We start from the raw sequence: 23,781 nt of genomic DNA, 5'->3' as shown, positions 1-23,781 counted from the left end.
TGGTTGATACCAATATTGAGATTATGCAAATTTTTGATATTTCCTGGTTTGAGCGCATTGTGTACAATGTCTAGAATTCCGGATGTTCCGAACACTGGCCCACACCGTGGCAAGTCTGCCGCAGCATGCTGCAAATCGACACCGATTGTCCGTTCTTCACCAACGAAGTGTTCAGAGCACACACAAGAAGGGGCCGATGGTATGACTAGTGCTTGCAATCCAATGCTGCCGCTCGTGTTTGTTTAATGGAAAGTGCTGAACTGCAGCAACTTGCACATACACATATACTGCAGTTGTTAATGCAGCTCACATGATTATGCAGCTAACTTCTTCCAATTTTGATAATTGTTACTGCAATCTGGAACAACACAGTGGTACTGCGACTATTCTGCATCATGATTCATGGCGATTCAAGCGTCTCGCAGACAATCCGTCGCTCAAAAGACAGCGCAGCACATGCGAATTGTGCGTACCATGCCTTGGCGCTCCCGCTGCCTGTACATACTGGAGAGGAGGATTGGCTCCACGTTCTCAGAGTTCAAAGATATTTTGCTCCTTGCAGCGAAAACGGTCTATAAGTGGACTCCAGATATAAGTCAACGCATACCCCCACCCCCATGCCCGCCTCAGAGCCATGTTACGTACTTCCCTGCATGATGGCATGGTGACACAGGCGCAGCTCAAAGCAATAAACGTGAAACGATACAATCACAAAGCCAGCAGTCAGAAGCAGATGGAGATACAAGGCAATAAAACGGCACCCCCACATGCTGCCCGACTGAGCAGCGGCAAACAGAACAGCCAACAGTTGGGCAGTTTAGGATTCTGGCTTGACGCATGCTCCGTAGGTTACCAGATGCTAGCTCTCGCAGATAGGAAAGCGACCGCCGGTGTGGGCGAGCCGGGTAAACGGCACACAATCGGCTTTTCTTTAGTGGAACCAATTCACAAAAAAATTACGTTTTTTTTTTTTACACCACTCACTTTTCGCGCCAATCATGGTCGCGCCAATCTTCCCAAGCTTGCCCTATGCGCACCCATGTGCATGCTGATAATGGAGTGTTGCCTCAATTATAATCGATGCGTGAGCCTACTGTGCAAAGTACGAAGCTTAATCGGACTGTCCCAGCGCTTTGCACATTGCCAGGCAGACAGTGGCGACACTCCGACTTTGCGCGTGGTACAGCGATCCCACGTTGGCCAAAGCAACCTTCTGCAGCCAATCAGTACCTTACCACTAACATGCTTGGCAGCGTCCATCACACATGGAATTTGCCAATACCTACATGGTGCATCGTTTCAATGCTCGTATTAAAACCATGCGCCTGACAGCTTTTTTCTGGAGAAAAGCTGGTGTCCGTCCGTCCATGTCACGAAAAAGCAGGTGGCCCACCTGCCACAGAATTGTCACAACCTGTCCTGCCCCCCACCCTGTGGCTGGTGGCAATTAAAATAATTTAATTACATTCCAATAATTTGGTAGTAAAGTATAGAACGACCGATTCTGCATACATGGGAGTGTAGGTAGAACATAGGTGCAAGAGATGGTGTACTTATGGGGACATCTGTACTGCTATCATATTGTACTGCGTCACGCCACACTTTTGTGGACACAAGATACACAGCGCCAGTTCTAAATTGCCTGGATGTACTGCGCACATACTCTTCTCATAGCTCCCTTTTTACTGACAGCTCCTCTTATTACTAGACGTTCTGTGCATGCTTGAAAGAGCTATGCCACGCCGTGCCGAGAACGCTTGAGTATAAAAACACCAGTGAACAGCGAAGAGCTCTGTCAATCATGAAATGACTTTGTTCTGGACATCGAAACCAGCGTGAACAAAATTCCAGCTACCGTGAAAAGTCTGAACGAGCTCCTGCAGTAAAGTTTCTAAAGTGCTGCACGCATTGAGAAACGTTTCATGCTTGCATTGCTTGTTATGCTTCATTTTTGCATAATTAGAAATCTGCCCAATTCAAATATTTTATGCAGCCCGACGGGCATCTAATCAACAAGGTTCTACTGTACAGAATAACATAAAGCCATGGGTCACTTCACACAAACGAGACTAAATGTAACAGATAACAAAGAGTTCCTGAGACTGTGAGCCATGTTTACACACCTTGAACTGTTCAGCTTTCAGTCGACCTTCAATGCTATTGAATGCTTCATGAATTTCCTTGAATATTTCTGGGAGGCACACCTGAAACCTGAAAAGAGCATGAAAAGAAATGAAAAGGCAGGTTTGAGAATACTGAAGGAAGGCTCAGGTTAGTGGAACAAAATGAAATCCTGGCATGAAAAAGAGCAAAAACGTCACTTTGTGAGCAGGTGCAGGTCGCTCCAATACGAAAAAGGAACAGTCCTTTAGTCTTTACACAAAAGAATGACTTTCGTTACCTCTGCACTGAAGGTCAAAAAGTCTTATGGACATTTCTAGCCCAAAGGAAAACTATTTAGAAAAGAGAAAAACTGCACTTGTCACTCATGCCTGCGGAGGCGATCACTGCATGTATGTTCATGATGTGGTATCTTTCATATGCAGCTGTTCCACATGGCCACACAGGAAGAAACCTTGCCACATACACTCACCCTTTCCTGAAGAAGGACGCGTTTGCCACCTTAACACTGCAGTTATGCAAGATGTCGGAGATGAGGTATAGCCTAGCCACCTTAACACAAAAGTAAAAGAAAAGGGAATGAGGAGAGACAGTCAACATCACAGATGGCAAAGAAAAACTCAAAGCGCAGGTGTGTTACAAAGAACGAGCGCCACTTTTTTTCAAAATGTAAGCAATAATAACGCCACAACACATGCCTGAAGAGGCAGTGCAGATTTTTCCTGACTGTTTTTTTTGGACAAGAATGAGTGAGGCTTTTTTTTTGTGTTGTTACAAAGCAACTAATGAGCAAGAGTAGGCGGTGCTCTGAATCATTTATACGATGTTACCAATACTAGCAACCAGTTGGCTGTTGAAAATGCATACAGTTATTTTCAGCATCGCGTACAGTCATTTTCACTTAACAAACTCATGCTAGTCAAAGAATGGCATGCATGGCATTAAATAATAGCAAGTACAGCCACAGAAATGCTCACAACTGAGACATAAATCATGTGATCCATAAATCATGTGATCCATAAATCATGTGATCTAGATGGTGTGTATCTTTTAGATGAGTACAGAACCACTTATGCTCCGAGCAGCCATGAAATAGAAAAGGTATCATCTTTCACTTCCATTAGCCGATTTTTGTGACCAACTGAACTCTGCTAGCCAAGTCAACATTCAATGGAATCGGTGAACATGCAGGTAACACATACACAAGCTGCTTCATCCATGGTGTCCTACCTTTTTGTGCAAGGGCGTCTCCAGAATGGACAACGACTGGGTGACGCAGTCCACTATCTCCTCGGCTGCGTCTGCATGTTCAATGCAGTATATCATGGCCTCCATGATGCGGGGACGCTCGGGAGTTAGGGCACGCAGCATGTCTTCAAGCTTATCTCGTTGGCTGTAAAGCAATCAGACACAGCATTAGCAGGCACCATAAACCCTGGCGCCATTGGCCTCCAGGTAAACTGCCAACGTGCGCTCTTGTGAAAAAAAAAAAAAAAAAAAAACATGCTACCTGCCACATTTTGCTAGTCTGCCACTGTAAGGTTCACCTTTCCTGGAAGTACTTATTCTGCTTGTATGCATGCAATGTGGATGTACGTAGAATGAATTTTCCCCACTAGCACCTGTCTAGCTCAAGGGTCTCAAACTCCTCTCGATGCGTGGGCTCCATTGACAAACTTTCTGTCCCTCATACGCCCGAAGCAGGGGGAAAAAAAAAGTAGAAAAGTAAGCAAAAGTGCAAAGTCGGAAGCTCCGGAGAAGAACGCTTGTCAACCAAACTTCCTTACTTTTATTTTTTTTGTGTCATATTGACCATATTAATGTGTCTAGGCCCTACTCAAAAAGAGCAAACTACAGTTAGCAATGCTGTGGAGATTGTTTGTTTTGAAAGACAGTTCATTTCTTGAACCGAACACAGACAGGAGTGGGTATCACCGTGCTGCCATGAAAGGCGTTGCCTAGGATTTAAACGGAGTCAATCGGTTGAGCTGGCCTGGATAGGCTTGGCTATTATTCCTCACTGTTGCCACTCGAGTTAATGGCATGGTCTTGCTGCTGGTGCAATGCAATGAAATTTGGCAGGCTTATTTGAAGGTCCACTGAATGCTCAATTACAATATTTCACTAAAATATCTTAAAGAGATACTGAGGCGGTTTTCGAATCAGTTAATTTTGTAGGGTTTTGAAGTAGTGTCATTGCTGATCACGTCTGTGAAATTATTTTTTCGATTTTGGCTAAAACAATGGCGCAATCACTAATTGAAAGCGCGATGTTTAAATCTCCCGCGCCCCGCGAGAGCGCAGGAGAGGAGAACAGCGGAGACGGAAACCTCGTCCATGTCGGCCAACGTGACGTCACGTTGAGGAGCCGGGGATACTTCGGCGCACCCGAGCAAGCTTTCAGCGCGCGTTGTTTCTCATGCTGCATGCGTTATGACATACAAAGCGTGTCAGCCAACCTTGAGAATCAGGTTCAACACGAGGTACTAGTCTACGTTCGTGTCCACGAACAACTACGGCCGCGACTCTGTCGTCTTCCACTGTTTTCCGCAAGATCATAAGCTCGCAGCGCAAGTGCTCGCTGCTGTGGCAAAGAATTCAAGCCAACCAAAGCAAGCCTACTCTGCTCTAAGCACTTTCGTAAGAGCGGCTACATGCAGAGCTTGTCCCTAATGTGATTTCTGGAGATTTCTGTCGAAAAGGCGCGGCTGAACCATGACACAGTTCCTTCGACTTTTCTCGCGCATGAGAGGCGTGTCACCGTTCCGAAGAAGCGCCGCTTCTAAAAGTAGAAACATGCTCACTTAGCCTCTGCAAAAACCTTATAGAGGCTCAAGCATGTGTCGCTCTCCTCAGCTTAGGTGCGGCCAGACCACCTGAGGCGTGCTCAGCAAGGCTAGGTTAGTGATTTATACTCAGTTCGACGTGTCCAAGCAAGCAAGCAAGCAAGCAAGCAAGCAAGCAAGCAAGCAAGCAAGCAAGCAAGCAAGCATCAAAGCTCTTCATATGCAGCATCTCGTTTAATCGTAGCTAAGCGATTAAAGTGAAAGCGTTCGACGTTCTGATTTCAGATGCAAATTTAAGAGAGAAATGAATGCCAACCAAGTTTTTGCAAAAAAAAGACACCATGTTTCGCAACCTTACTCGGTTTCTTCATCAAGTTGTGGCAGCGGGCGAGCTGCAGCTAGCTTGGCTTTTAAACACGCATATAGCTGGCCATTACTTCACTGAACCTATACTGCAAATCTAGGAAGGGCGAACGTTTCGGAGGCAGCAATTAATATTTTCTGGCATCTGCTGAACGCGCCACGAGTGAAGCAGCAGCCTTGTGCGCGTATTTGGCTTGGTTTCCAGCGCACAATGATTGCGTCGCTATCCTGTGGTCACATGCCTCGCGGTGCTTGGCCACTGCGCTTCACTAATTTTGACATCAACTTTGTGTTGCTTCATCATTTCCTTGAAATACTTTCTTGCCCCAACCTACAACGCCGGGTACTGAGAACAGGATTTTTTGTACTCAGCGCTTTGGGCCTTTTCTTTAGGATGACGCTCTTTTGGGCGAGCCAGGAGGCGTCCGGTGGTGGTATTGACTTGAGTATTGTTCGCACCCCTTCCTTTCCGAGAATACGAGCCGAGGTTGTGCTGGCACCTTTTACGCATGGTCTGCATACGCGTCTTTCACGCTGGCATATGCTTGTGCTAGGCGCAGAATTTTTTGCTTGTGCCTTTTCTGCTTTCAGGTGATATGTGGAATGAACAAACTGTAGTATCCTTTCTTTTTGAAGGTCAGTAAAAAAATAGTCACCATATTCGCTTTTACAACGCCACGGAAAGCTGCGATCTGCACTCAACACAGCGCCGGATCCACATCGGCAGCTTCTCCAGTCCTCAAAGTGTCGTCACGACCTCTCTTGACCAATCACGGGCGGCGGCGCGCCGCGCGGCGTGCCCCGCGGCACAGGTCGCATATTTCTGCTAAAAAAGGCAATCCGCGCTTGTTTTTGCCTTATTTGGATGCGACATTCGAGCACACAGCATGAAAAACTATAGGACGCCGCTGCCAGCCTGATTTTCAAAAAAAGTGCTTCAGTCTGCCTTTAAGTAGTTTTGACATTTAAAATTTTTATATGCTTCATTGCTATACCAAACTTGCAGAAAGTGTGGGCCCACCTGTCACTGAGGGAGCCCTTCTTGTTGTCGTCCCTGGAAGGAGACTCCTCCTGCTCCTTCTCCACCAGCTCGGGGGGCATGCCCTGGAGGTAGGGGTTCATGGGGGGCGGCTTCCACAGGGAGCCCCCCTCAAACATGCGGAACTCTAGCGTCCGCCACCGGTTGGGGTGGTCACCCTAAGAGAAGGCAGCAGGGGGAGATGAGGAGGAGGAGGAGGAGGAGGAAGAAGAAAAACACAACAGCGCGCCCACCTTTACCACAGTCCAGACTGCACGCACACAGACAAGAACACACGCAAAGAAAGCCAGCAGACTCCAAGAGACAAGGAACCACCACAAAAAAAGTACTGAGGCATATTAACAATACCAATGCTGCTGCACCTTAACAACAGCAACTCAGGTGGGACATGGCAGCCAAAATTTACTTGCGCTACTTTCATGTGAAATCTTACAGACATGAGAAGTACTTATGTAATTAATTGCAGTGGCACCAGAATGAACATCATTTTTATGGCACCTCTCTCACTTTTCATGAAATACAAATTAACAATGTGTTCACAAAGCTATGTTCTAGAGAATGAGTCTGTTAGTTCATACTTCTGCCTTCAAAGCGCATTCAGGATGAAAGACCCTTTACTTCCATACAGAGCCCCAATATACTGGAACAACACAATCAGAAGTCATCAACCATATTGTGCTCCCAAACACCCTCAAGACCTACTTACAAGAGACAGGAACATTTTCATTTGTTCCGGAATATCAGAGGACCTGGTAACACCAGCCACTCAAAGCATAAATAAATGTTTAGAAAAATGATACCAGCACACCACTGTTACACTTTTCTCTACCAACGAGTTGCTTTGCTCAGTGCATACTGCACTTCTTTGCTGCAGTGCCTCACAGCAGCAAAGATTAACTGCCAAGGACTAAGGGAAACCAACAGTGTATGAAGCCAAATACTGCAATTTTAGTTCTATCATTTGCCATGCCCCCTCTAAACAAGTGCCATAATACGACGGTTAAGTACCACCAATGCAAGAGTGGATCTGTACTACAGTAAAGCAAAAGCATTAAAGAAGAATAAAACAGAAACAGAAGGGCGAAAGGGACATGAGGTAACGCCATTAAGTTACAATGAGAATTAAGTTGATTACTATTACAAGTGCTGTCAGTCTAGAGGAACCAAATACACACAAAAATAAATATACTGTTATAATTCCTGCACTGCACATGTGCACACATTGTGACGTTTGACGCCTGATATTAACACAAACAATGAAACAGCGAAAGTTTTGATCAGAAAGACGAAGGAAAAAAGCAATGATATAAATAGCATGCCAAGCAAGCAAAATTTCCCTACAACAATACCAAAGTATAGTTAAACCCAACCTAGGCACTATCAGTTGGCAGTAAAGGAACACCAAAAGTATAAACAGAAAGGTGACAGAATTTCCAAGAAAACTGTGACAAATTCCTTGGCTTCGATCCTCATTTGTATACCTTGCAATGACGTTAGTCTTGCATCACTTTTATGCATCTATGGGCCTCCAAGCTCTAGGTACAACGGAGAAAATTAACAAAAAAATGAAACCACTGATACCACTGAGAGGAGGCCCTCTTATGACATCTACCAACTATTCAGCAGCCTTCATGCTGAAGCCATCCTCCCAAGAGATGGCGACCCACCCAATTAGAAAGAGCTGACCTGACCCTGAGGGCATCTGTTTAGCTCGAGTTTCTAAAGCTGCTGCACGAAAATTGAGGACAACTCCACTCAATTCTCATTCTCATGTTCGCACTAAAAATTGGTTCTCTGGCTCTTCCTGGGTATGCTAAGCATTTATTGGCGAGAAAATATTTTTGCACCAGTCGATTCAAATTCGTGATGTCCTTAATGAACATGATAGGTTGCCACTTTTTCAAGAGAATGGCAATGTAGCATAGCCCCTGGGATCTGCGCCCAAAAATAGGTGTCGCCACATGCATTTTACTTCCGAAATGGGCGAGGGTGGTGACACCTGCATTTAGTTGTCTGTTTTCTTTCTAGCTAACAAAAGCTTCATTTTCGGTGTGCATGGTCTCTTTCTTTAGAATGCCACAATATATAGATACAGTATTAGAATGCCACAGTATAAAGACACTGACAAACTTCTATTTGTCCTCAATGTCCCGTTAATGCCGGAGAAATGGGTGGTATGCGAAGCAAACAATAGTTCGTATTCCCTTACCTCGGAATTTCGCACACACTGCCCTCAAGGCCTGTCACTGCATACGTCTCGCCTTTATATAATTTTGTGGCTTATACAAGCTCTCCTCTCGCTAAAAATAACACATTAGAAACTTTTCGACAGTAACATCTCTATCTCAATTTAGTGTCCCTTTAATACTGAACTATATTTTCTTGAAAGTTACTCATCCAACATAGCATAAAAGCAAAGACACATTCATTCATTTAAAGGTATGCAGCCATGCCCAACACTCACCTGTAGAATGGAGAAGAGCCGCCAGCGATAGTAGACATGAGCAGGGCTCTGGTTCTCAAACAGGAACCTAGAATAGCCGGCTCAGGGCTTACACACAAGCACTTCTCACGACAAAAAAAAAAAGCAGAGTACAGGCATGCCACATGACAGAAGACTGCTGGCAGACATTATTTCGCCGACACTGCCCTCAGCACTACCTTCACAAAAGAGGATATTTTCTGCATGCTCATTCACAAGTTTGGGCAGGATAATACATAACGAGCACTTAACATTATGATACCAAGTGCAACACAACATGCACCTCAAGCTTTATATCACTCTGCAAGTTACTAGTACTGAGCAATTTCTTCTACACAAGTATGCAAAAGCATGTAGGAAATTTGTGTTACTATGAGGTCAACCCAAGTACTCAAGGCACATGGATTAAAAGAAAGTACTGAGCAACTGTTTGACAAGTAACAATAGTGACCACTCGAGGCGTGACCACTTGAGACTCAAGGATATAAACTCAAACACTATGAAAGTGTCCCCAACCACTCTGGAGCTTATGTATTGAGAAAGACCACCATTATCACGACGCGCTCCAAGTACAAGAGCAACAGCACTCATTTAAATTCAAGAAACTAAAGGCCACTATTCAAGAAATGAAGTGCACTTGTCTCGACAACTGCACACTAAGCATGAGAAAGAGGTGCTTTCACAGGACAACCCGCCAGCCGAAGCTGCAGCTTTACCTGAACATCGGATTGTTGAGCTCTCGGTTCATGATCATGGCCTCAAACATTGGCCCCTCTCGCACGACGAACTCGATCATGCGATGGATCAGGCAGAGTAGGCTCCTGTGGGTTGGGAGAGGGTCAAAAGAGAAAGAGCCACAGGTAGTACCCGTCCAGGGGGCAACAGAAATGTGGCCGCGAAAAGAGAAAGGGGAGATTAGCACACAAGTGCCGCGACCGTCGTTTAACGTACTCCACAGAACGGACACCAAGCAGGCAATGTGCTAGCATGTAACATGGCTGCTTTGCTTCATGTTGAAAGCGAGATCGCGCGAAGAACCAGTACAATGCAAGCAAGCATGACTTCCGTTACAGAGCAAGAAAAAGAAAAAAAATCACAACTGCTCATGCGCTGTTCTCTACGAGAGGACACACCACAAGAACCAATCAGAGTTGCATAAAGCGCGATACAAGGCTTAAGTTTTCCAGCAGTAAACTCAGCTGAGGCACATTAGTGCAGTTCCTAAAATCCAAACATGCCCATACTCTTTCCACTTGCTGGACATTTGGGGGCAGCCTAAATGCATCCTAGCACAGAACGTGGAGGTGAGACTCCACTGTTGGGCCCCAGCTCAATCCCCCAAACATCGCCAAGAGATGCTTCCAAGCAGGATCTCAGTATTTCATACCATATTTTGTCCTAAAACTGCACCATCTTGAATAGCAGTGCTTCGAATTTAGTTTTATGCAACCAGCGCCTCAGTTTGTCCCAAGCACAAATGAAATGCTGTCACACGCGATAAAAAGGTACACGAGCTGTGAAGCATGAGCAGGCATATTGCACCGACAAGCATTGTTACAAGCCTAATTAGCAAGAAATTCCACCTAACAATACTGACTAAGCATATCAAGCTTGCTCAAAATGGAACACCTAAATTCTCATTTCAGTGCACGACAAGGCTCCACTAAAACAGCTGTCCATCTCAAAATAGCCACGTGGAAAACTAGGTGCCCTTCTCTCAGTGGAAATGAAGTTACAGTCTATGCCCAGGTCAAGCATGAAGAAAGAAGTTAGGCTGCGTTGATTCCTTGTTCAGAGTGAGATACATGAAGGTCAGGGTGCGAAAATAGTAAACAAGGTGCAAACCTCTCCACTGTTTTTATCAGGTGCCCCAGGGTTTGGGTGTCATTAAGGTAAAAGCAGCCTTATTAAGTTCTATTCTTCTGCTATGACAGTGGCATTATCCCCATACATCTGACCACTCAAAGAATGCATTTGCAGCTTGACTTCCTCCATATGTCGTGCATCTGCTTCTACAATCATTTGTCTGCTTTGATGATCAAGGAACTCGCATAGGATCCTTAACATTCCCTGCTCTGTAACGCGGTGGGCTAGATGGCTAGTGCCCGGTGCACCTACCCATTTGCAAGCACTGCTGATTACTGTAAAGGATCTGCCCTAACTGAGCAGTGCTGTTCTAGATTTGTAGCGAAAAAAAGGAATCAAACTGTGTACCCTAACACCTTGGTGCATGGCTTTTAGGTGGTGGTAGACCGTGACTTTGTTTTTATAAAGCGTGTTCGAAGTTCCTGACAATTTCCCAATCAATCTCTTGTAGTTGGTGCAACCAGAAAATGATGACTGCAAGTACCTTTTAATCATAATGCAGCTAGCCATGTGCACTGTCATCTCCCTGACTACGTAGGCATCAGTAACTGATGAAAGCATCCAATCCTTGTGAAGTTAACTATGTGTAGCAGCATTTCTGTCTCCCTTTTGCTGCGACAGCAGTTAGGAACACATTTCCAGTTTTGTGGCGATGCTGACATAACACAGAAAAGAAACAAGGAGTGGTGCCGCTCGCCATAACATGAATTGGTGGCATCCACTGTGCGCAACAGTCCGAACTATTACTTGCATCCAGGAGCGCAAACAGCTGTCACAGGATGTCGCGTTACATAAGCATGGTAAACCCGGAAGTTTGTTGATCTTTCTTAACTGCAGCAGAAAGAAAAAAGCATGCCCAGTTTTCAGTTTTACCACATCGAAAAATGTGCAATCTTTTTCTTTTCTCCCTTTTACCTCAATTTTTATGGTGCATACAACCACATATACCTTGGGTACGCCTAGAACTCATGGAGAGATCACTGCTGCGGCATAAGCTGGATGCTCCCTTTATATTGAGCTTGTAAAGCCTCACACACTTCCCTAACTGTAACTTCATTTCCACCACTTCATTTCCTAAACAAACATACATTTATTTTTACCTTAGACGGAGCACACTAGTCAACTATGATATTTCACTCAAGTTTTATGCTGCTGACATCACTAGTAGTATGACTGTTGCTTGTAGTAATGGTACAGTAAGTGGAATGGAGGAATAAAAAATGAGATAAGCGATGTATACTGGTTGCATAGGCTTCTGATTACTCACACCCTAAAAGTGCTTAAGCTTATATGCAAGAAATTAACCTGTCCAGACTACTATCAGCTGAAGGGTAACAGCGATGTTCACCAGCCAAAAATAAGCAAATGCCTATGGCAACGTGTGCAGCTGCTACTGTCAATGTGCAGTCAAATATTCGTGGCTACCTAAGACACATGCTCTGGCACTATCCAACTCAGTGACTCTTAGCTACAAGAATTAAGATTTTTTGGCACGAAAAGTAAAATAAAGGTGCCCTGGCGAGACAACACACAGAAATAGCGCAAAGATTCAGTAAGGAACAATGCGACAATGTAGGCATTAAGAAGAAAAAGAATTCCAGTACCTTTCAGTAGGGATAACCACTTTCACTACTGCGTTGGCTAATATCTGCAGGAAACAGCATCGCATCGTACATGGGACAGATGAGATACTCATTAATATTAACAGATTCGATGACAGCCAAAAAAAAGAAGACTACAAACAAAGCTACTATATTAAAAAAAAAAAAAAGTCGAGCAAATGAAACAGTAGCATATACGCATAGGTGCAAATGAGACACAACAAGCTACAAATCATTAAAGATGAACCTGTAGGCACACTGCTTTTACTAAACTGCATTAGGCAACATTAACAATGACTTTCAGCCATCTGACTACTAGCTTTCGCTACAAACCTGTCCTGCCTTTGTGAATTACTAGCAGCTGAAACTATCGAAAAGTGCAAAGTGCAGAAGAAGAAAAGGCTTTTAGCTCTGCAATGAAACAATCATGGCATACTAAGACAATGCAAACATGTCAATGCCACACATGAAGCTACCCTGAACGAGCTCATCACAACACAGCAGTGATGTCCTCACAACCTTGGCTGGGCTGATGTGTGCGTGTAGCCCTGTGCTGTCACAAGAGCAGTGTGCACATGAAATGGCCTAGCGACAACGAAGAGCCCTCCCACTGACCTTGTCGAGCTCTTCAGAGGGCAAGGACTGAGGGTCAACGGGCCGACTGCCTTTGCGTTGGGGTTGGGCATTAAAGGGGAGCCCTGAAGGCGGTGGTGGCAGCGTCAGCTCCACCATGGCTGGTGGGATGTACACAGGGTGCGGGGGGATGGGCACTGCCTTGCCCCAGCCCATCTTCATCTCAAAGCCCATCACTTCCTGGCCTGCAAAAATCACCGTCAGAGGTCTCAGATATGCAGGCAGGCAACAAGACCTCAGGTGACAACCAGCCCCTCATCCTTGTTTGCCTTTCCTACTACAGTCAAGCCCACTTATAACAATATTCAAGTGCCATGGAAATACCATTGTTATAACAGGGTTGGGCCGAAAAAAGAAGAGATGACAAACTTCAGAGCATTTATTGACAGTAAATACCCAGAGGGGTTTGACTGTTCTAATGCCTGTAAAAGCAGGTTAATTCGAACTTCAGGGAACCGGAACAATGTTCACCGTTTACTGATGACCAGAGCACCGCCATCACTGTGCCACCGGGAGCTTCGCGCACCTCCACGTCACAGGAATCAAGCTGGCTTTCCGGAAGTGATTCTTACGGGAAATTCAAGGAGCATGCAGAACTAAGTGTGCGGCGACAGCCGACAAGAGAAAAACCGTGCTGGCTGCATGCACGCGCACTGCACCGACTGATTGGGGGTACGCATGGCGCACATAGCCAATGCAGCAATACAGCAGCTCTCCTGACGCGATGACGCCTGCCTCTTTTACTTTCGTGGCATTGCTGCACCAGCTTAGTCCATTGGTCGGCCCCACACGTGCGCGCTTTTGTGTTGTAAGCATGGTTTTGCTGGTGTGGTTGTAGCATTTCCTTGTTTTTTTTTTTTTTTCTATTACGGTTGACACTCAATAAAAAGTTTTGATTGTTATAACCAATAATGTGCCTTGACAGCATTGCTATAAGCAGTTTATTTTACCATAGAACACATGGCAAAGCTGATGGTGCCATGACTGACCATTGTTATATCCGATATATTGTTATAACCAGTATTGTTATAAGTGGGCTTGACTGTACACTCATCAAAATGCACAATCACCAGAGCCAAAGAGTTTCGAGACAGATTCACTGTCTACCTCAGACAAACATGCCTCTCAATGTTTAACAGTCCTTGTCCGCTGTCCACTGCAGCCAGATTTGAAACAGCTGCTGAAAACAACACTCAAGTGCAATTGTCTGCATAGCATGCAAGATTTCTTGTGTAACCCAGATGACCGGTTTAAACAATTAGAGGCATAAGCTAGGACACCTGTGGCAGGGAATAAATCACACAGCATTAGGTTAGGATAGAGTACGGACATCGTGTCTTTTTAGATGCATCATTTTGTGCAAGAACAGACTGATGGGGTGCCAGGTTCTCATGAAGGAGCCAATTTAGGGCCTGAGCATGGGTTGCTACCAAAAGCTGCAGCCATCTATCATATTCCCATCATATTTACAACAAATATGACAGTGACCATTGCCTGACCGCACGAGCAGACTAGTCTCTCCACCGAAATTAGAATTAAAAACAAAAGCGGATGGATGTTTCGAGACCCATATACATTTTCTAAACTGTGATCCTTGTTGGTGCTGCAGTACAATGTATTTTGGACACCCACATGCAGCCACACCAACAAATATGCATGTCACTCCTTCCTGTTTGCAGTGCCCAGTGCCCTGTGTGAGAGTGGCACTGGGGCTATAAACGGGGAAGAGTGAATGATTGACATACCACTGAGATGCTTGATGGCACGTTCACCGTCTTTGCGATTCATGTAGGCGACGAAACCACAGTTGCGCTTGCGCTGCCGCTCCTCCTGTGACCGGGGCCACATGATCTTGACACTGGCCAGAGGTCCGTAACGCCCAAAGATTTCACACAGCTCCTGCTCAGTCATCTTCGGGTTAAGGTTGCCTAGGTAAAGGTTAGTGGTGTTTGGGTCTCCTGTGTCAAAGCTGCCCAGGCTTGGGTAACGGTAATCGTCTCCTGCACATGAAGAGAGCAGACAGGGTTGGATGTGATGAAATAGCACCCGAATCAGTTAATATAGTTCAGAGGCAAGCGAAAAGGAGCAATTTTTTAAGGTTGGATAAAATCCACATGAAAAGTATACAGGATAAGCTGCAAACAGGCAAAGCCTTCCCTGTACCTTTGATGAAATTTTTATTATGCCATACTAGAGACGGGTAATTATATACTGTGAGTACACATATTAAAGATTGCATTTTGGCATATACCGCATTTACACGATTGTAAGTCGATCTAGTTCTTAAAAATTGAAAAGCGGGGGTTGGCTTGCAATCGAAGCCAAACGCATGGCGCCATAAATAATGACGAGACAAACGAGCTATTAGGGATGCTACAGAATGGTTGCAATTTTATGTTTGCTCTATGGCTCTACACAGTAGCATTCACACTTGTTCGAAATGATTTTTCTTTATTTTTTTATTTTTTTTTCTTCTTTTAACTGCGCACTCAATGCCAATGGGAGTGTCAATAGCTGGTGGAAGGGCCGCTGTTCCAATTGCGGCGGCACCGCCACCTGGAACGGCAGCGCTTCCGGGGAGTGTCGGTAGCTGATGGAAGAGCAGACGCCGCACATGCATAGTTTCTCTCTGGCTCTGTTTTATCAGTTTCTAATGCAGTGCTTCGTTAATAGTCACTATGTTTCGCTAAGCGTTCTGCACTCATTCGTGGCTACATCAAGATGGCTATCATTCTTTACGCCGAAGAAGGTTGTTGTGGCGCAGTTGTTGCAAGGTGTGGGATTCTGCAGGCTGACGACATACTCTGGTTGTTTGCAGGTGGGGGATTTCGCTGGACGATAACGTTAGAACAACGTGCAGCGGGATCGCAGTAGCAATAATAATGGCAGCACTAGTGAGGACGATGGTGCAAGTGTGGACGAGTAGTCCATTGACTAAGACATGAAACTATGAAAATCTCAGCTTTGCTTTTTCAAGCAGGCTTCTGGAATAGATCATATGTCATTACTGATGTTTCCAGTAGTCCAGTGACCACTGACATGAAACTATGAAAGTCTCAGCTTTGCTTTTCCAAGCAAGCTTCTGGAATAGATCATATGTCATTACTGAAGTTTCCAACTAGCTGAAGTAATTTTGAAACCCTTGCTGATGTCTACACCGACCAAAAGCAACACCGCCTCACCGAGTCTGATACCTATGTCACTGTCCCCCTTCTTGAGATGGTCTTTAAGGGCCCCCTTCATCTTGTAGCGCTCCTCTCGCTCCTCCTGGATGCTGCGTGTGCATGAGCAGAGAACATTTCGAATCAACCACATTGCAACAGTCAGGTCCACAGTGCATCTGTTATCCGCTGTAAGTTAAGAGTGGGCTACATGTGCAGTAAAAAGAGAGTGATGTGACAAGGTGACATGGCGAGGGCCACCGCTGTTCATTTTGTCACTTAGTGGGCAAACCTCGAGCAAATGACAAGCGATGTATGCCGCGTGCACCAGCGGATATGTGCTTTCGTTTGATGCATGGGCACTTTTGCTTAGTATGCACTCCTGTAACCTGTCACCTCTATCTGCCTGCAAGTGAACAAACTATACAAGTGAACAGTTTCACCGCGAACGATTCTGCACTGACCGCTAAACTGCAGTGTGCTGCGGATCGGGACCCCATAGCTGGCTCGACATGCATCTCGTCTGGCAGTGTGCCCGCCTATAGCCAGCTCCAAATGTTATTAACCCTCCGTTACCAACCAGCACATTGTTCTCTTTACTTAAATTTTGCAGGTCTCCCTAACAATAGGGCAAAAAGGAATATTTTCTCTACAGCGGCGGTGCAGTGGCAATGACCAAGCCCGCATGCTTGCGGAGGCGAAGACAGATCATGGGGGAGGAGCAATGTGACAAACTGGAAACAGGCAGTGGGGGTCTGATTGACTAATCGCTGGGGGGACTCCCGGGTGATGAGTGAAATTTTCTCTGGATGCAGCATCAAGTGACAAGGAAAGAGATTCAGGCAAAACACTTCACACAGCCATCAACCGGCACACTGCCATGAAAACCACGCTTATTATGAACACAGAACTGCAAAACAAGTGAAAAATGACTAGTCTACTCCCAGATATCATACGGTCATGAGTTCATATACAAATTTCAGCGGCTTTATTTGTTACATGAAACTGTAGTGAATACGGTACAAAACAAAGAAACGCTCTCACTGCCCTTCAGAGGCAAAATTTCCCCTTGTTTTGCACCCAAGGTAGTAATAACACTCATGCTTGGCAAGCACAGTCGAACCCAATTATATCGAACTCAGTCAGATCAAATTATATGGATTAACTTCCGAGCTCCCTAAAGCTAGAACATGAATGTATAGTACGGCTATATCATACGAAACCTGACCGTCACATCCGTAAGATCGAACTTCGGGCAATGCGGCTGACTTTCCCTCAGCACATCTCCGAAGAATAGCTTTCCCGCATGGCCCTGTCGGTGCTATTGGTGCTGTGGTGTTACACAGCACGCGCAGACCAATGATGACACCAACTGTCCCCCGACTTAGGCAATGGGTGCGTACCCAGCCAACCAGAATATGCGTTTTTGTCGCGACGCGCCAATAGTACCAGTGTTGTCACACAGTTCGCAAGTATGGTGAATCGCGCTGCCATTGGCGATTTCGCATGATTTTCGTTGCCTCCGTACGCGCGCAATGGCAGCCAAGAAATCGCAGAAACCTTTCGAGAGTCACCGCAGCAACTGAGCTCCATTTTGAAGAAGGTCAATAGTCGGGCTAAAGCAGAAAAGAGGTCCGACGAAAAAGTCTCTGCGATCCTTGCACAACACGCTTTTGGTTCCAGTGACCTACAGGTCCAATCGAAGAGCGTGGATGACCTGCAAACTTTTTCCCACGTGGCTGAAATCTTCGAACGATGACCTGGTGGGCCAAGATCGCAACGCCTGCCTCATCGTAGGCAATGGCTGTGTCCACCGCCGCAGTGCTAGTTTCAGCTACATTGCACTTCGCTTCCTGCTGCTTAACGCTAAGTCAATGCTTCAACCACAAGACCAGGAGATATTACGCGCAGTGAAGGTTGATCTGTCTATGCTGAGCGAGTCGTGGAATGACAACAAAAACCACACTATACAAAATTGCTTCCGACATTTTGGTCTCTGCTTTCTTGGAGAAGAGCGAGCCATCACAGGTCTTGGTGATTTGTGGAACCAGTTATCTGAATTTCCCGATGCTATTTTGACTCCGAGGACGACAACGTTGAGACTGCGGGAGAGCTCGCAGACGGATACATCACTGCCAACATCACGGATAAGCAGGAGACCACTGATGCAAATTGTGACAAGGACTTGAGAGAACCTGTGCCCACGTGCTTCAACGTGCTCCGATAGTGACAAGCTATTGCGCGTCGCTAGAAGGTTGCAACCTCAGCTGTACAGAGTTCATCAATAACATTGAAAAATGTGTTCCGTCTTAGGCAATGAAGATGAAGAAACAAAACACTCACAACTATTTTGCTTAGTAATCTGCGCGTAGTAAGTGGCTATCATAGAAATACATTTTTTCCCTATCTCAATGAGCTCATGGGTTGTTAAATTAGCTGCTATTTTTTTATCTAATTACATGTTACATCGAACTTGGAGGCTTCCTTTGCGAGTTTGATATATGCAGGTTCGACTATGTTATGTGGTTGAATGCTAATAAACTGTGCTGTTTACAGTCAGGTTAGAACAGAATGCAAATGCCATCAAAGCACCCAATACATCTTTCTCCTTTTGCATTTAGCTATGGTGAACGACTAGCATTATTCATGTGTACTTAGTGTCATGCAAAGTAATGTTTGTCAGCCGGTTAAACACTGACACAGCACAGTGCCCTCACAAAATAATTTGCACAGGCAGGTTTTGTGTTTGATTTCGGCTCGGTAGTGCACCAATTTTCCACAATTAAGAGGGGAAGAGGGTATTAAAAAAAAAATTTTAAAATGAAGCCACATTAATAAAATGCCAGGAAATATGTATTTTCGTGTGCCGATTCCAAATATGTCATTTAGTTTTATGTATTGCATAACACGTCCTTGTACACATACGAAATATTGGTTCTATGTTTTTATGGGGTTTAACAAGAGCTGTTGTCAGGCTAGTTGGTGATAGTCTACATAAGCCATGTTATATTGCGCTAAATCTATGACACATAAGAGAAGAACACATAGCACAGGACGAGTGCTCGTCCTGTGCTGTGTTCTTCTCTTATGTGTTCCAGTTTTAGTATAATATAACATGGTTTATGTGGGATTTAATGTCCCAGATTGACTCGGGCTATGAGGGACACCGTAGTGGAGAGCTCCGGATAATTTTAACCATCTGGGGTGTTTTAACGTGCACTGATATCGCATAGTACACGGGCCTCTAGCATTTCGCCTCCATCAAAATGCAACTGCCCTAGCTGGGATCGAACCCGTGTCTTTCGGGTCAGCAGACAAGCACCATGGCCAGTGAGGCACAGCAGCTTTGGAGCATCACCTTAGTCAGTAATGTGCAACTAAAAATAATCATATACATAATATGTCCTTAACACACGCAAGGAACAAGGGAATATTTGTTCAGAGGATGAACTTACATTTTCAGTTCCTCTTTGAACAGCTCAAGATTACTTTTCTTCTTCTCTTTTTCTTTCTTTTTCGCCTGAAAATGATGAGAGCATTGTGTACATATGATAGAGTACACAATGGAAATGTCAGCATCAGATGTAACCCCCTCCCTTTTCTTTCTTTTTTTTTTTTTTGCACGCTGAAGACTGGGTCTTATGAACCATGTGCCTCTGAAGAGGTTAGTTTGGTTGGTTGGTTTAGTTCGGTTGGTTGGTTGCAGTGGAAGTCTGTCTCAGTAGCTCAAGGTGATAGCACCTATTGACAAAAACTAATTTTCCAGCAAAAGCCACCGCCGACAAATATCGCTAAATGGCTATGCAGTAGAATACTGATTTTTGGACTTTACGAACTTTACAAATTTGGATCCAATTGATATCTTGAACTTATGTGAGAAACCATCAACGTTTCCATGCAACTATATAAATGCTCCATGCAAGCCCAAGGTACAGTTGAGGAGGCGAAGCACAATTGATGCAATTGGCACACATGCCTGTCAGACAAAGGGCCTAACTCGCAATGCTTAGATTGCCAGCGTACAAATCACCAAACTCCATGAACACACTCGTGGGGAACTCCAGCTGAAACAGGAACTGGGCGATGAACTTGACATTCTTACCTTTTCTCGTGCGGCCGCACTCTGAGACGAGGATGAATGGAGGTCGTGCTGCTGAGACTGACGAGACTCCTCCATTCGCCTCGTGGCCTCCGAGAGCTTAGGGGGCTTATACAACTTGCCAGTCTGGGAGGTGGTTTTCTCCTCTGTAAACAGAGGCAAAAATGCATAGCAGTGGGCTAGATGAACTGTTTATGTTGCAGAGCTCCTGGTGCTTCAGTGAATGAAAAGCAGTCTCAAGAGCAACTAAAACCTTCCCTAGAAGCTTTCACTCTAGAAGCTGAGTTTCATTATGGTTAAAAGAAAGCACACTCGTTATGCACTTCATATGAGGAAAGATTTGCTGCCTTTGAATCAACTGCCTCGGACAACTTTTTCTTTTGACAAGAGCCAAAGTTACATTGAAGATCAAAGATGGAACACAGAAAAAGTCATAAGATTAGTGAAAGACCACAGTGACTTATCAATGTGAAAGTAAGCAAAGCAACAACTACCCATCAATTCATGTATGGTGAAATCTGGCACATTTCTAGCACAACAGAGACCACACACTGCTCTCTTCGCAGAGACACCCAAGCATGCCATACAGTTCAGTTTGTCCTCCCTTTCCTGAACTGCAGTGGCGCAGTCCGCGATCAGGCCTTGATGACACATTAGTAGAGACTGGACTTCTTGGTTTTAGTGCAGTATCACTACAAGGCATATCTTTCGATTTCGGGCATACGTACATATGTACGTCCCTGAAGCTCGCTTTGTGGCAGGCAGCCCACCGGGTTGTGCACATCTTGCCAGGTGTAGACACCTGGCAGACCTTCACCTCGGTGAAGGCCTTCAAGGCGAATGCCTTCAGGGTAAAGGCCTATAGGTCAAATGCCTTCAGCATGTAAGGACCTCAAGTGTCCACCATAACTAGTGATACTGCACAATATTCTGTGCTTAGCCACGCAAAACCATGTGATAGTTTTTTTTTTTCAGGACGCAGGTTTTCTTTTTTTTAAGCAATAAATATTTTCTACAAAAAAAATATTTTAATGTAGCCATTTGATGTGGTCAAAAGTGACTTGAAGCCTATCCTGGTGTTTTTGCACTCTGAACAATTCATTTTCCAGTAATTACTGCGCAAATGGTATTACACGGAGCTGTGCTTTAGAGAAATCGCTATCATCATTAACTCAAGTTAAATGAGAAAGCCGGCAGACAAAAACGAAAGTGGAAGTTAAATTTTAGTAATTAGGTTGACATGTTATCAGTGGGTTGTTGCACTCTGTCGAGCACGAGGGTGGGCCACTGCGTGGTTCGCATGTTGATGGCAGCGATGAAACTGCCGCTCAATCACCGCGGTAGCCAAATCATACTTTTTCGTGATGCCCATGCGTGGTTTCATGTCAGTGCCCTGCACACGGTTTATTAACCCATTTAACCGACTAACTGCTCTAAGCAGATGATGTTAGCGAAAAAACAATGCTTAGCACTGCTTATCCAACGATACCATCATCGCATTATGCCCCTGCCTTCCTTCCTTACTTAATTTTCAACTCGAATGAGTGCAACTCGCATTCAACAGCCAGCTAGCTATGCCTTGCATGCCAAGAATGCTGACCTTTTTCAGTTAACACCGAATTTTGAAAACTGAATTCGGTTAACTGCAATAGGTTTTTATCCCAGTTTAAACCGAAAAGTCCAACCCCTGCACATAAGTACTTCTACGTGGCAAGACGTCGTTCCATTTGGTTTGGTTTGGTTTACATGGTTTAACATCCCAAAGCAACTCAGGCTATGAGGGTTGCCGTAGTGGGGGGCTTCGGATAATTTCGGCCATCTGGGGTTCTTAAACATGCACTGCCATCGCTCAGTACACAGGCCTCTGGCATTTCGCCTTCATCAAAATGGGACAGCCGCGGCCAGGTTTGAAACCGCGTCTTTCGGGTCAGCAGCTGAGGGCCATAACCACTGAGCCACCGCGGCAGCCAAAAAGCAGCACCATCTGGTCTAAAGAATGCCTCATCATTAAGGTGGATGCACTGGGCAAAGCAAAGAAATTGTGTGCTTGAAATGCTTACCCCCAGATCCTGCATTGATGACACTTCCTCGAACGAACAACTTTCCATGTTTTGCAGGTTCCTCAAAAGATGCTAGGAATTCTTCGTATGCCTCAGCAGCAGCTTTGTCTTCCTCCTGTATGAGAGAAGGGCACTGGTGAACATTTTCCTGGGCTAAAAAGCAAAAAAACCGAAATAAAGGTCAAGTGTATACCTTCTGTATGCCACCTGAGGATCTGTTTCACATTACAGCGCTATCTATAAGATCTAAACAACAATGCATATGCATTTTTCCATGCATTCCTTGGATGTGTTCTGCCATTTCGCTAAGTATCGCATACCTTTAGAAAACGAAGCATGATTGTAGTACACAAATAAGAGCACTGTAAACACTTTTTCTGCGTGTTAACGCGCGTAGAATAAACGCAGTTTTGTTTTCATGTGGTTTAACGTCCCAAAGCGACTCAGGCTATGAGGGACGCCATAGTGGAGGGCTCCGGATAATTTCGACCTCCTGGGTATCTTTGACGTGCACAGCACACGGGCCTCTACCATTTCGCCTCCGTAAAAACCGACCGCCGCGGCCGGGATCGAAACCGCGTCTTTCGGGCCAGCAGTCAAGCACCAGAACCACTGAGCCACCGCGGCAGCTAAACAAACTGTTTGATCGTCCGGACGTACAAACACTGTATTTCAAATAAAACAAGATAAATGCAAAAGCACTTCCCGTGCAACGAAAATCAAGACAACGCAAGAACTTTCAGATCGGCTTCACAGAACGTACTACTTACCTCTTTCCTAAATTTATCTTTCACCGCCAGCTTCTTCGCCAGAGGGTTTATGTTGAAGGCTTTCACCTTCGGTCCTCCCTAAAGGCAGGTAATTTCAAAGAGGTTACAGCAGCATCACACAGCGTACATGTTATTGAACATAGTCCGAACACGCAAGACGAAAGCGTTATCCATCACTCATTTCAGATGCTGCACGAACTACGCAGGAGCCTAGGTCACGGGCAACGACACAACTTATCAAACCCTATTCCGTTACAACAATTATTAATGACGACTTAAGCCCTCGTCGACCGTTTCGTCGGTCTCATCACCAGTTATGTCACGCCGCGCTGCTGTTCGAAGGCAACGTTCATGGAAGCGTACCTCAACGCCGATGCGCGAAGCGGCTAACAAAAACGCAACACAGGCGAATAAAGCATTGCCCGCTAACGCAGCAAGAGGTATAGATGAGTGCAATACATGCGATCAGTGAAAAGAACTAGTGAAATCAAGCAGGAGCTGCGGGCTGCTCGCCTCTCCGGTGGACATTTAATCGTCACCCTAGGCCTAAACACCAGAAAGAAAAATCACATGCATGTAATCAAGCCTTCCAAGCACAGACAGTGAGGTTAGAGCAGACTTGCTAAAAACAGCCACTGGATCTGCTTACCGATCCACTCATTGTGTATTACACTATGTACATAACAGCAAATTCAACTACACAGGGAGCAGAGCACGACCTCCCGAAAACAACAGTCCGTGTTTTGCGGGTTTTCTGAGGCCAACTTCTTTTAGGTTATTGAAGGTATTGAAATAATTTT

The 23,781-nt window shown here is 45.1% G+C and overlaps 1 protein-coding gene across 2 annotated transcripts in view; it reads right to left on the bottom strand.

The window, feature by feature from the left end:
- The window catches only part of LOC149342430 (U2 snRNP-associated SURP motif-containing protein), a 33,471-nt gene extending 9,736 nt beyond the window's left edge, over positions 1 to 23,735 (bottom strand). The window contains exons 1-15 of one of the 2 annotated variants that reach the window (XM_089544730.1): positions 23,631 to 23,735; positions 22,982 to 23,059; positions 22,212 to 22,326; positions 20,155 to 20,297; positions 19,508 to 19,572; positions 16,074 to 16,165; positions 14,637 to 14,891; positions 12,874 to 13,076; positions 12,262 to 12,305; positions 9,508 to 9,612; positions 8,774 to 8,840; positions 6,292 to 6,467; positions 3,352 to 3,514; positions 2,594 to 2,673; positions 2,124 to 2,211 (exon numbers count right to left, since the gene is read on the bottom strand). In XM_089544730.1, the coding sequence (XP_089400856.1) occupies positions 2,124 to 2,211; positions 2,594 to 2,673; positions 3,352 to 3,514; positions 6,292 to 6,467; positions 8,774 to 8,840; positions 9,508 to 9,612; positions 12,262 to 12,305; positions 12,874 to 13,076; positions 14,637 to 14,891; positions 16,074 to 16,165; positions 19,508 to 19,572; positions 20,155 to 20,297; positions 22,212 to 22,326; positions 22,982 to 23,059; positions 23,631 to 23,642 (1,686 nt within the window). In that variant the 5' untranslated portion in view covers positions 23,643 to 23,735. The remainder of the gene's footprint in view (positions 1 to 2,123; positions 2,212 to 2,593; positions 2,674 to 3,351; positions 3,515 to 6,291; positions 6,468 to 8,773; positions 8,841 to 9,507; positions 9,613 to 12,261; positions 12,306 to 12,873; positions 13,077 to 14,636; positions 14,892 to 16,073; positions 16,166 to 19,507; positions 19,573 to 20,154; positions 20,298 to 22,211; positions 22,327 to 22,981; positions 23,060 to 23,630) is intronic. The other variant, XM_089544731.1, reaches the window with a different exon arrangement.
- Between the last annotated feature and the right edge of the window lie 46 nt (positions 23,736 to 23,781).

The sequence above is a fragment of the Amblyomma mixtum genome, chromosome 5, assembly GCF_055824585.1.
Source record: "Amblyomma mixtum isolate Tamu chromosome 5, ASM5582458v1, whole genome shotgun sequence".
Lineage (NCBI taxonomy): Eukaryota > Metazoa > Arthropoda > Arachnida > Ixodida > Ixodidae > Amblyomma > Amblyomma mixtum.
This window is presented reverse-complemented; position numbering and strand designations above follow the sequence as displayed.